Source organism: Portunus trituberculatus, chromosome 25, assembly GCF_017591435.1.
Source record: "Portunus trituberculatus isolate SZX2019 chromosome 25, ASM1759143v1, whole genome shotgun sequence".
NCBI classification, from domain to species: domain Eukaryota; kingdom Metazoa; phylum Arthropoda; class Malacostraca; order Decapoda; family Portunidae; genus Portunus; species Portunus trituberculatus.
In genome coordinates, this window is record NC_059279.1 from 4,884,500 (window position 1) to 4,897,500 (window position 13,001).

At 47.0% G+C, this 13,001-nt stretch overlaps 1 protein-coding gene across 1 annotated transcript in view; it reads right to left on the reverse strand.

Annotated features, from left to right (window-relative positions):
• Positions 1–1,061: 1,061 nt before the first annotated feature.
• The window catches only part of LOC123508682, a 35,713-nt gene continuing 23,773 nt past the window's right edge, over positions 1,062–13,001 (reverse strand). Inside the window, 5 exon segments of the mRNA XM_045262530.1 lie at positions 1,062–1,314; positions 1,317–1,937; positions 2,091–2,319; positions 2,797–2,953; positions 3,425–3,900. Coding sequence (XP_045118465.1) covers positions 1,190–1,314; positions 1,317–1,937; positions 2,091–2,319; positions 2,797–2,953; positions 3,425–3,900 — 1,608 coding nt within the window. The 3' untranslated portion in view covers positions 1,062–1,189.

Below are 13,001 nucleotides of genomic sequence, written 5' to 3' on the forward strand. Positions count from 1 at the left end.
CCCATCGCATCCCATTCACCATCACTCCCATCACGCCTCCCATACACTAAGCTCCTTTATCATCATCACCATCTTTGTCCATCACCCCAAACATCAAGTCCTTTTCTCCGACCCGCCATGTCCATCATCATCACGTGTCACTATCACTGCCGCCATCACCATCACTTACGGCGCCCTTACTCCGTCATCCCTCAGGCAGCTCCCGCTTTCTCCTTCCTTGCTGTGCCTTCTGCTACCCTTCCTCTGTCACGGCCGGTGCTCGTACGCGGAAGAGGGAGAGGAGACAGGCAGGAGATTGCTTCACTCTTTTCATTTACTCTCAGACTTCACTTACAAGCGGAACTATCACAGTGCGTCATTATTTTGTTTCTGTTTTCAAGCCTTATTTATGGTGGTTGTAATTGTGACTACATTGTGTTTGGTCTTTATGTTATTTCTCAAAGGGAAGATGATGGTGATGATGGTGATGATGGTGCCATGCCACATCGAAGCATTTTACAGTGAACAGGGAGCAAAGTTACGGAGCAAAAATAGTCGAGTTTTCTTTTTTTTTTTCTCTCTATCCGAGTTGAATTAATGAAAGCGTTCCGTCAGTCATTAATTCCTTCATGTATGTGTCTTTTTTTCTTTCTTTCTTTCATTTCTCTTATATATTTTTTTTCAAGTGTATCCGTGCGTGACTGAAACAATGATAACACCTCGCCTGTTTAGGTAACCGTGTGTGTGTGTGTGTGTGTGTGTGTGTGTGTGTGTGTGTGTGTGTGTCATCGGTGTGTTGAGGGTGTAGGTTGTGGGGGAAGCTTATAAGAGTGTCTGTGTGTATTGACCGTCTAGAGGGAGAGAACAGGAGGGAGTGGCGTGGGAGGGTGCGAGAGGGAGGACGGGAGGTGTAGTGAGTAAACATGTGAGGTGAGGCAGCCAAGACCAGCCGGGGGGGTAGGGTGGGGCAGGGAAGGGCTGGGCGGGCCTGGGCGAGGCGGGGAGGCCAGGAAGAGGTGGGGGCGCGGGCGGCAGCCAGACTGGTGATTAGTGGGAGGAGGATGTGCTCAAGTGGGTGTGTGCGTGTGTATGCATGTGTGAGTGTACACGTGAGCTCCCCCGCCCTCTGTGTGTGTGTATGTGTATGTGTGTGTGTGTGTGTGTGTGTGTGTGTGTGTGTGTGTGTGTGTGTGTGTGTGTGTGTGTTTTACTACAACTCATGGTATAACGGCTCGCTCTCCCGCGTGCCCGAGGTTTCGTGCCGCCGTTGGCGTTTTCTGGTGCCAGGGTTGAGGGTACGGGCGCCGACAGGGAGCGGCGCCCCATCCATGCCCGCCGCCGCTCAGTGCTGAAGTAGATCCGGTAGCGGTCGCTGCGGGAGGGGAGGGGAGGCAAGCCACGTTCCGTCGGCGAAGGCCGCTCACCCCCGCACGTTGACGCCCCGGAGGAGCCTTCCACCGAATCTCCGCCAAAGAGTCCTGGGGGCCCTCGCAGCGGCCCATCCGGGGTAATGGGACTGCGCGTGGAGGGGGGCGGTACGCCCACGTAGTAGCGCGGCTCTCGGGGAGCGAGGCAGCGGTCCACCGGGAGGTCAGAAGAAGACGAGGTGGAGGTGCGGCCGTCGCTGGTGCCCTGAATGGTGTAGGGCAGTGTAGGATGCCGCGCCGTACCCTTCAGGCCCATGGCGGGCACCAGCTGGGGCAGCAGCGCCTCGTGATACTCACTGCCCTCTGTGGTCCCGGTGCTCGTTGCGCTGCTGGTGGCCCGGGGCTTGCGGGAGCGGCCACCCCTTGTCCCTCGCCTCCCCTGTGGGGCTCGCCTGCCCCCAGAGCACGTACAACTGCCGGGCTCAGACCAGATGGTGGGCGGACCCTGGCCCTCGCTGCGCCGCTCCAGCTGTTGCTGTGCACCCTCGGAGCTCACGCTGGCGCTGCTGACGGAAGTAGTGTCGCTTCCTGCTGGAGTAGAGTGAACATGTGGAACAGATTAGTGAAGTGAGACGTACGGCTAATGATGTCAACTAATAAGTCTGCTACAAACCATCCCTCCCTTCCTACCACACCATGCAGTAGGTCACCTCCCCAGTCTGCAAAGGGCAACAGGCGACTCACCCGTTGAAATTTCCTCGTAGGTCGGGTTGTACAGCTCCTGCGAGCTCCTGTTGGAGCGGTGCGTGTCAAACGGTTTCTTTGGGGAGTAGGGCGGGGAAGTGTGGGTGGGATTGAAGGAAGGCGAGAGGGGCTGGCTGGGCTGATACTGTTGCAGGATGGCTGGGGTGCCGTCCTCCGCCCCGCCGTAGCTCGAGGCGTGCACGTGAGGCGTCAGTTTCATGTCCAAGAGCTGAAAAGGATTTATGGGAATCGATAAGGTGTGGGCGTCCATGAGGGCGTGTCGAGCGTGTTGGGTGGGAGTGGCGTGTACGGTCAGACGGGTGGCGGGCAGCACGCAGAGCCACTTGCCATCGCATCCACACAAACACACACACGCATATGCACACACACACACACACACACACACACACACACACACACACACACACACATGATTAGAGATAAAGAGTGGCTTCAGCCGACGTGACGCATACGAGTAAGATTTTGAAGGGCCATCGCTCATGGCAAACCGTAAACACACCAATAAAAATGACCAGTAAAGGATCACCTCCGCCGCCTCGGAAAAGCCACACCAAACAAACGATAAATCCAAATGACAGGACACCAAAACAAATTGTGATTTATGAGAAAGAAAAAGCACAGCAGGAAATGACAAAAAGCTTAACAGGAAATAAAAATCAGGAAAAACGTGTCCCCCTTCACTCACCTCCATGGGCGCCAGAGTGTGGGTGTCGCGGGGATGGCCGTGGGCGGCGGGCACCACCCTCGGTGTGGGCCCGGAGGGAAGGTCCTCGTAAATGACGCCGTTGGTGAGATCGCTCGAGGACTTGGAGGGTCCCCTCCGGCCACGCTGCCTCCGGTACCTGCACGGAGAGCGGGAGGAGGCGTGAAGAACAGGGAGGGGCTGAAGGGGCGGGAGGGAGCGTGGAGAGAAGGAAGGGACACTTTGAGATAAATTGGGAGAAACGGGCGACTCTAGGGAGAAGAGGGAAGGCGGGCCGGGACAAAGACGTGACCAGTAATAGGGGCGGGAGTCATCCGAACCAGCGTGTACTGAGTGACCCGCAGCCTGACGCCACACTGACACAGGCTGGTGTGAGGAGTGCAGACAAATGCGGGACCAGTTCATGATAACGTTTACGTGACTCCAGATAGCAAATATGAATCCAAGGGGGGAGAAGGACCTGGATAGCAAAGTAAAGGATAGTCAGGATAGGACAGTGAAGGCGCTAGGATCATCCCTCGACAAGCAATTAAGCGGAGAACGAGGTAACTGTCTCTGTGAATAGGCAGTTAAGCGGTAGTTAAGACTGCAATCAAGCACGACACCTCACCTCCAGCAGACAAGGGCAGCGATGATGAAGACGAGCGTAAGTGTGGCGGCGGCGACCACCAGCGCCGCCAGGGGAGGCTGCAGCCGCTGGTGAGTGTGTGCGTCTCCCGCCACCAGCAGGGCGGGGCACACCTCAGAAGGTGGCGGGGCATCGCAGCCAGAACCCTCCTCCTCCTCCTCAGGGAGACGAGGGAGGGGTGGAGGTGGAGGGAGGTGGAATATGGGAGGAGGTGGTCCTCCGCAGTCACATCCTCCGAAGTCATACTCTTCCACTCCGTAAGCCTCCGGGGGGATCTCGAGGCGGGCGTCCTCCCAGGGGGCGTCGTTCCAGAAGTCATCGTGCCAATCGTTGTCGCCGCCCCATGGGTCATCGGGGAAGGCGGGGGGCTCCGGGGGGCGGGGCGGCGGCCAGGGGTCCTCAGCGTCACGGCGGCGGCGGTCGTCCCACTCCATCCATGACCCGCCAGCGCCGGCCACCTGAGGGAGCGTGGAGTTAGTGGTAGGACTGAACAGGCACACCCACACCCACGGCAAACCAGAAGAGACAGGCAAGGGGAAGGAAGAGGGACGGCAAGGGAAAGAGGAGGGAACGGAGGCAGAAGGGAGAAGGGAAGGGAAGAGAGACGGCAAAGTGAAGGGAAACAGAAAGGAGAAAGGAAAGGAAGAGAGACAGAAAGAAGAGAAGGGAGGAAAGACAGGAAGGTGAAAAGAAGCAATGGGAGACAAAAAAAAAAGGAAGGGAAGAGATATGGAAAGAGGAAGGGTAGGAAAGGAGACAGAAGTGTAAGGGAAGGGGAGGATGGAAGCGTTGACAATTGGCGGTGTGCAGACGTAAAGAATCATAAAGAGGTGACGCTGGATGGAAAGATCAATGTTTCTTTTTGTGTGTGTGTGTTATGCTATTTGTTACAAACGCCGATGAGTTGCTACAATAGGGTAGCGCTGACGAGCCCTCTAGGATGAAATAAAGCAACACACACACACACACACACACACACACACACACACACACACACACACACACACACACACACACACACACACACACACACACACACACACACACACACACACTGTTCCATTCATCTCAAATTCTCACTCCAAAAAACTCTGTAGTTGAGGTAATCGACCCCCTACTTTAAGGCAAATTTATCTGTTATTACAGTCAAATAATTCATAAGAACTAAACATTACTGAAACATTCACACGGACTAAAAGGATCATATGTGTGTGTGTGTGTGTGTGTGTGTGTGTGTGTGTGTGTGTGTGTGATTCATTGGTATACCTGTCACGCTTTGATATTCTTGTAAACACGGACGAACTTTAGTACTTTCATATTCTGTCTTTTTTTACCTCTTTTTTTTAACATGTGGCATTTACATCCATACTTCGAAACACGAGAGAACCAGAGAGAGAGAGAGAGAGAGAGAGAGAGAGAGAGAGAGAGAGAGAGAGAGAGAGAGAGAGAGAGAGAGAGAGAGAGAGAGAGAGAGAGAGAGAGAGAGAGAGAGAGAGAGAGAGAGAGAGAGAGAGAGAGAGAGAGAGAGAGAGAGAGAGAGAGAGAGAGAGAGAGAGAGAGAGAGAGAGAGAGAGAGAGAGAGAGAGAGAGAGAGAGAGAGAGAGAAAAGTAAAATGATAAAAAAACATACTAAAAACAAGCTATCAACGAAAATAAAGAAGAAAACATAAAAAAAGAAAAAAAACAATTAAAAAACTGAAAAATAAGAGAGATGAGGAAGTGGCGTAGCATGAGAAGGAAGAAGGAAGAAAATAGGAGAAAAATAGGAGTAGGAGGAGAGGAAAGGAGGCAATAACACGGGAGGCAAGAGCAAACAAGAGTAGCAAGGGAGGTGAATGAGAGCGTAGCATGAGAGGAGGTTAAAAAAAAGTGTGATAAAAAGGAGAAACGAGAACGGAGAGTGAGGGGTGATGTTGAAAGAGAGAGAGAGAGAGAGAGAGAGAGAGAGAGAGAGAGAGAGAGAGAGAGAGAGAGGGAGAGGGAGATAAAAGGGAGAGAGGGAGGGTTAAGTGAAGGAGAGAGTAGCAATAAACCAGATTTTTTCATAGTTAGTAATGCTATTTTTCGTTAAATATTACCAGGCTTATTGGAGGGTCAATGCTAGAGAGAGAGAGAGAGAGAGAGAGAGAGAGAGAGAGAGAGAGAGAGAGAGAGAGAGAGAGAGAGAGAGAGAGAGAGAGAGAGAGAGAGAGAGAGAGAGAGCCTATTAAGTTTATTCAATTAAAGGTGATGTCTTGTTATGACCCCAGACTTTTACCGTCTATGTATATGTGTGTGTGTGTGTGTGTGTGTGTGTGTGTTGTGTGTTACGTCTCGCCGTGTTCTGGTCTCATCTGTTTTTTTTTACTCTCTCTCTCTCTCTCTCTCTCTCTCTCTCTCTCTCTCTCTCTCTCTCTCTCTCTCTCTCTCTCTCTCTCTCTCTAGTTTACTTTCATTGTCTTCTCATTTTTATCTTCTCTGACCGTCTGCCTTCCGTCTAATCAACAAAGAGTGGCACTTCCCCCCCTCCCCCCTCACCTCCTTCCATCCCACACACCAGCACCACCAGCACCTCCCTCCCTCTAACACCACCACCAGCCCTTCCTCCCTTCTCTAACACACCATTGTTGGGTTAATGACACTTCATATACCACCCAACGGCACTCTTTCCCCTTCTTTCCCCTTCTTTCCCCTCCTTTCCTCTCATTTCATTTCCTTTATCTCTCCTCCGTTACTCAATCTTTATCATTCTTCCTCCCTCCTTCTTTCTCCTCTTTACCCTTTCTTTCCATTTCTCTGTTTCTCTCTCTTTCGTTCTCAATCTGTATCATTCTTCTTCTTTTCCTTTTCTTTCCTCTCCTTTCCATCCCTCTTTTCTCTTCTCCTTTGCCCCATTCATCTCTTTCCTCCATTCTCCTCCTTTCCTCTCCATTCTCCTCCTCTCTATTCATCTTTTCTCTCTTTCTCTTTCTTATCTTACTTCATCTATCTAATGCCTTCTTTCTCCTTTCCTTTTCTTTCAGTTCCTCTTTTCTCTCCATTTCTTTCCCTTACTTCATCCGTCTAATTCCTCCTTCCTCTTTCTTTTCCCTTGATTTTCCTTCTTCTCTCCTCCGTTTTTCTCCTTTACGTTCTCTATTCCTCTCATTTCTTTTTTCCTTCTTTTCTCTCCTTTCTATTCCTTTTTTTTCTCTTCGTTTACCTCCCTTACCTTACTTCATCCTTCGAATTCCTCCTTTCTCCTTTTTTTCCCTCCATTCTCCTTATTCTCTCCTCCGTTTCTCTTCTTTACGTTCTTCATTCCTCTCATTCCTCCTTTTTCCCTTCTTTTCTCTCCTTCGTTTGTCTCCCTCAAGTTACTCCATGCGTTTAATTCCTCCCTCCTCTCTCCTAACTCCCTTTATGTTCCTCTATGCTTCCTGAATCCCACCCTTCCTCCCTTTGATCTCTCATCCCACGTCACCTTTCTCCTCCCTCTTCCTCTTCATTCCCCTCCCCTTCTTATTAAGACTTCCTCCCTCTCCCTTCCTCTTCCTCTCACCTCTCCTGTTCTTCCTTTCACCCGTTCTCTTGTCCCTATGGCCAGAGAGAGAGAGAGAGAGAGAGAGAGAGAGAGAATTTCAATGTTCTATAGTGAATAGTGGTAAAAAGAAATTAATAATAGTTTGTATATATTTGGTTGACGTAAAATACAATATATAAAACTGATTATTCATTTAGGAGGAAAAATAACAAATAATGAATAAATAACACGAAGAGAAGGAGGAGGAGGAGGAGGAAAAGGAAGAAAGACAAGAAGGAAGATGAAAACTAAACAGGAAAGTAAAGAAGGAAGAGATGAGGCCGACAAGGAGGAGGAAGATGAGGAAGAGGAAGAAGAGGAGGAGGAAGAGGAGGAGATAAGGGGATTGAGAGGAGATGAAGAGGGATAGGAGAAGGAGGAGAGGTCGACAGGGTGGAGGAGATAAAGAGAAGGTACAAGAGAAGGAAGACGCCGAAGAAAAACTGAGAGTGGAGGAGGAGGAGGAGGAGGAGGAGGAGGAGGAGGAGGAGGAGGAGGAGGAGGAGGGATGATGGTACGCGGTTGTTTTATCGACTCTTGCTCCTGGAGAAGAAAGCAGGAGGGGGATGAGGGAGGGAGATCCGCTGGAGGGAAAGAAGATGGGGGGGAAGGAGCGATGAAGGAGGGGATGAAGGAGGAAGTAGAGAAGGTTAGTCAAGTAACCGCAGAGAAACCCCTCCCCCCCCTCCTTTACCTCCAACCCTTAGGCATTCTTTCCTCCACATGTCTCCAGCTTGTGTCTCTGTCTCTCCTCTTCTGTTTCCTCCTCCTCCTCCTCCTCCTCCTCCTCCTCCTCCTCTTTTTTTCTTTCTCCCTCTCATTACATCAATCTCTATTTTTCATTTCTTCCTACTTTCCAATTTCCTCCTTCCTCTTGTTTTTTTTTTCTTTTTGACATTTTTATCCTTTTCCTCTTCCTCCTCCTCCTCCTTTAGATTCCATTCTTTTTCATTTCCTTCACGTCATTATTTGCTCTCCTCTTCTTCTCTTCACCTTTTCATCATCGTCTTTCACTGTGTCTCTTCATCATCATCTCTTATTTCTCGACACCTGATTTTCCATTTTTTTCTCTTTTGTATATTTTTTTTTATGTCTCATCCTCATAATTATAACTTATTCAATATTTATCATTCATTTTCTCTTTCCTCTCATCTCGTGTAGTCAGTGCTTCCTCTCTCTCTCTCTCTCTCTTGCACTCATCTACTTTCCTCATTCCATCCTTCCTTCCTTTCCTCGTTCTCATCCTTCTCTCTCCATTCGCAATCCTGTCCGGTCCCTCCTCTCATTTCTCAGTCACTCTCCTCCTCCTCCTCCTCCTCCTCCTTCTCCTGGACGGTAACGAGGGTGGCAAGGTGTAACGCTGCTCTGGTAATACTGAGGCACGGAAGATTGCAGTATTAGGCTGATTTTGGCTCCTGTCTGTGTTTTTTCTCATAGAAGGACCATTTTTGGCCATTGGTTAGACTGCAGTAATGAAAAAAATTGCCTTAGGTTAATTAGTTCTCTGTATAATTTACGGTACGAGGTAATGAAGTTAATCACAACCTTTAATTATGGAAGGTAGAAACAAGGAAAGGTGAAGAAAAGAATAATAGGAGGAGGAGGAGGAGGAGGAGGAGGAGGAGGAGGAGGAGGAGGAGGAGGAGGAGGAGGAGGTGGGGGAGGAATAATAGTGACTTTTCAGTTGTGGTTCTTTGTTTTAGGTAGGCTCTCTCTCTCTCTCTCTCTCTCTCTCTCTCTCTCTCTCTCTCTCTCTCTCTCTCTCTCTCGTTATTTACTTTTACAACCATCTGGAATGCCATCTTTTTCCTTCTCTTCCTCTTCTTCCTCCTCCTCCTTCTCCTCCTCCTCCTCCTCCTCCTCCTCGCATCTCCTCCACGCCCTAGTCATCATCCCACGTTTTTCCTCCCTTCCTTCCTCCTCCTCCTCCTCCTCCTCCTCCTCCTCCTCCTCCTCCTCCTCCTCTTCCTCCACCTGCATCTTTTCCTTTCACAGTCTTTCACTCATTCTCGCTGAAAAAGACCCTCGACAATTAACAAAAAGTACTTTAAAAGTCAGAATTTCTTACTAAACCTCAAGACCGCAAACACTCGAGAACCATTTCATTCTGTGTCTTTGGTTCGCTGCTCCTCCTCCTCCTCCTCCTCCTCCTCCTCTTCCTCCATCGCCGGTATAGTGAGCAGCACCTCTCTTATTGACAGTGCAGGTTCAGTTTCAACGTAGCGAGTTCCTGGTTCCCTCCCTCGCCAGTGTGCAGAATTGGGGAACGAAACGCCGCTGCTGGATTGTTTACTCCGGAAGGTTTGTGTCTTGGGGCGACGGACTCACTGCGTAGAGGTGGGCCGAAGTAGAAGTGGACCGAAGTGAGTTGTTTTCCTATTTTGAATCACATGGTAGAGTTGGACCGAAGTGTTTTCTTGTATTTTGAGTGTCTGGTTGGCCGAAGTGTGTTTTTTTTTTTTTTTTTTTTGACACAGAGAAAGGATAGAAGTGAGGAGAAGTGTGGGATTTTTGGCGGTGTTTTATATTTTGACATAGAGAAAGGATAGAACTGGACCGAAGTGTGCGTTTTTTGGCAGTGTTTTGTATTTTTAACACAGAGAAAGGATAGAGATGAGCAGAAGCGAGTGTTTTAGGGGTGTTTTATATTTTGACACAGAAGAGATAGAGGTGAACTGAAATGTGTTTTTTGGCCGGGATATTTTGTATTTTGACACAGAGAAAGGATAAAGGTGGACCGAAGTGTTTTTTTTTTTTTTTGCGGGTGTTTTGTACTTTGACACACAGAAAGGTTAGAAGTGGACCGAAGTGTGTGGTTTTGAGGTGTTTTGTATCTAGACATAGAAAAGGTGGACAGAAGTGTGTTTTTGTGTTTTTTTTTTCCTTTTTTCATTTATTTATTTATTTAAACTTATTATTTTTTTTTTTTTTTTACTGGAGAAAAATGGTACTCGTATGATTGGTATGTTTTCATCTTCCTTGTCTTTTCGTTTCGTGTTTTGCTTGATTTTCTTATTCATGCTTGGGGAAGTTTTGGAAATGTCTGTTTGTTAGGGTTAGATTCGATGGGTAACTGATATTTTTTGTATTTTCTTGACGGTTTCATTATTATTATTATCATTATTATTATTATTATTATTATTATTATTATTGTCATTATTATCATTATTATTGTTGTTACGTTCCTTCTATAACATTCGCTTATACAGAGTCGCTATGGTTATTTACATGTTTTTGTTTTTAAGTTTCTTCAAAGGAATAAAATAAAAAAAACTCGCTATTTTTAGAAGTCTCTCTCTCTCTCTCTCTCTCTCTCTCTCTCTCTCTCTCTCTCTCTCTCTCTCTCTCTCTCTCTCTCTCTCTCTCTCTCTCTCTCTCTCTCTCTCTCTCTCTCTCTCTCATTTTTCTTTATTCATATTTATATATTTTTTGGACTACAGACTTATAAGGAAACTCAAATTGTCTTGTATTTTTTTCTTTTGCTGAGGAAAACAATATTTCTTGGCGCTAGTTTGGTTTCGTCTTCTTTTTTCCATGTTTGTATCTTGAGACTACTGACTCTCTGGGGAGCTGAAGTATTTTTCTACTTTGGATTTCTTTACCTGGAAAACTCGCCATTTTAAAACAGTTTTCTTTTCTTCTTGTCACTTTTTTGATGTTCGTACAAAATATGGGAAAGTTTGTATCTTTGAGCTACAGAGTCAGGAGGAAAAGGAAGGGAAGGAAAAGGAGGAGGAAGGGAAGGAGGAAGGGAAGGAAGAGAAGAAGGAAGAGAGAGAGAAGCACATAATAAGTTTTCCTAAAGTTACTTAACATGGAACACTGAGATGAGTTTAATTCTCTCTCTCTCTCTCTCTCTCTCTCTCTCTCTCTCTCTCTCTCTCTCTCTCTCTCTCTCTCTCTCTCTCTCTCTCTCTCTCTCTCTCTCTCTCCCTGAACTGAAGTATTATGTAAGTTAGTTTTCATTAAAGAGGAAATTCGTTTTTTTCTACAGTTTTTTTCATTATTTTCTTCTTCCTTGTACAAACTTCCGGGAGTCTTTTCTATGAGCTCCGTGCGGTGATTCTATGCCACCGTCCCTGAAATCTGACCTCCTTTCACTTTTATATTGAAAATTAATACTGTAGAAGTATATATTAGAAAGTTACATGTGTATATAGAATTCATACACACACACACAAACACACACACACACACACACACACACACACACACACACACACACACACACACAGTGGTTAGAGCGCTGGCTTCACAACAGATGACCGGGGTTCGATTCGGCCGGGTGGAGATATTTGGGTGTGTCTCCTCACGTGTAGCCCTGTTCACCTAGCAGTGAGTAGGTACGGAATGTAAATCGAGGAGTTGTGACCTTGTTGTCCCGGTGTGTGGTGTGTGCCTGGTCTCAGACCTATCCGAAGATCGGAAACAATGAGCTCTGAGCTCGTTCCGTAGGGTAACGTCTGGCTGTCTCGTCAGGGACTGCAGCAGATCAAACAGTGAATTACACACACACACACATACACACACATACACACACACACCACAAACACACTCACATACTCTCTCCCCCTGCCCCCCCTCTCTCTCTCTCTCTCTCTCTCTCTCTCTCTCTCTCTCTCTCTCTCACTCTCTCTCTCGTATTCAGAATCGCTTTCCCCTCTCAACACTACAACTTTCCTGGGCCACAGAGACAAGTAGAGGGTTTTCCAGACAGTTTTTCCTTTTAATAAACTAGAAATTTTCCCAATCTATCACCAGAACCATAAAAATACTCTTAAAAACAAGAGTATCTTTAACTGAAACATTTAGAAAGTAGTGATGGTGAGAGAGCAAAGCGTTTCAGAATACAGACCAGAGAGAGAGAGAGAGAGAGAGAGATACAGGCCTATTGGTAAATGTGAATAACTGGCTATGCTTCGGTAAGAAAGATAACACTAAGGAAAATACACGGCGTGGTTTCAAATTCGCGCTGGTCAAAAGCACCTGAACAGCAATGCATCCTGCGCGGTGCCTGATCTAAAGGTCTTAAAGGCGCAGTGCTGGCTCCTCTACCTACGACCTGCTGGGGGGCACCTGCCTGTCCGCGCTCATTAACTACCTGGCCGAAGGGGAATATGAGAGGTTGAAGAAAAGAAGGGAGAAAATTAAATGTGTTTCTTCTACTACTGCTACTACTATTATTACTACTACTACTACTACTGCTGCTGTTACATTTACTACTGCTATTACTTTTACCACTATTACTACTACTACTACTACTACTATTACTTTTACAACTACTACTATTACTTTTACAACTAGTACTACTACTACTACTACTACTACTACTATTAGTTTTACAGCTACTACTACTACTACTACTACTACTATTACTTTTACTACTACTACAACTACTACTACTCTTACTTTTACTACTACTACTACTACTACTATTACTTTTTTTTTTTTTTCGGTAAGGCCTATAGCGCCTGTAGGCACACTTGAATAGTGTATGGGAAGCGCTGTTCAGCTTCCGCCCATTAGTGGCGCAGGCAATTTTATTTATAGTGGTACCCATAATAGGGTCCATATCATCGCCCATGCTCATCTTGAGTGTAACCACCTAGAACCTGGTTATCATGGTGATATGTAGGTAACTACACTTACTACTACTACTACTACTACTACTATTGCTTTTACCACCACCACCACCACCACCACCACTGCTTTTACCACCACCACCACCACCACCACCACCACCACTACTTTTACCACCACCACCACCACCACTTTTACAACCACCACCACCACCACCACCACCACTACCACCACCACCACCACCACCACCACTACTTACTACTACTACTACTATTACTTTTACTACTACTACTACTACTTTTACTACTACTACTACTACTTTTACAACAACTACTACTACTACTTTTACAACAACAACTACTACTATTACTACTACTACTACTACTACTACTACTACTACTACTACTACTACCACTACTGCTACTACTGAAAATATTC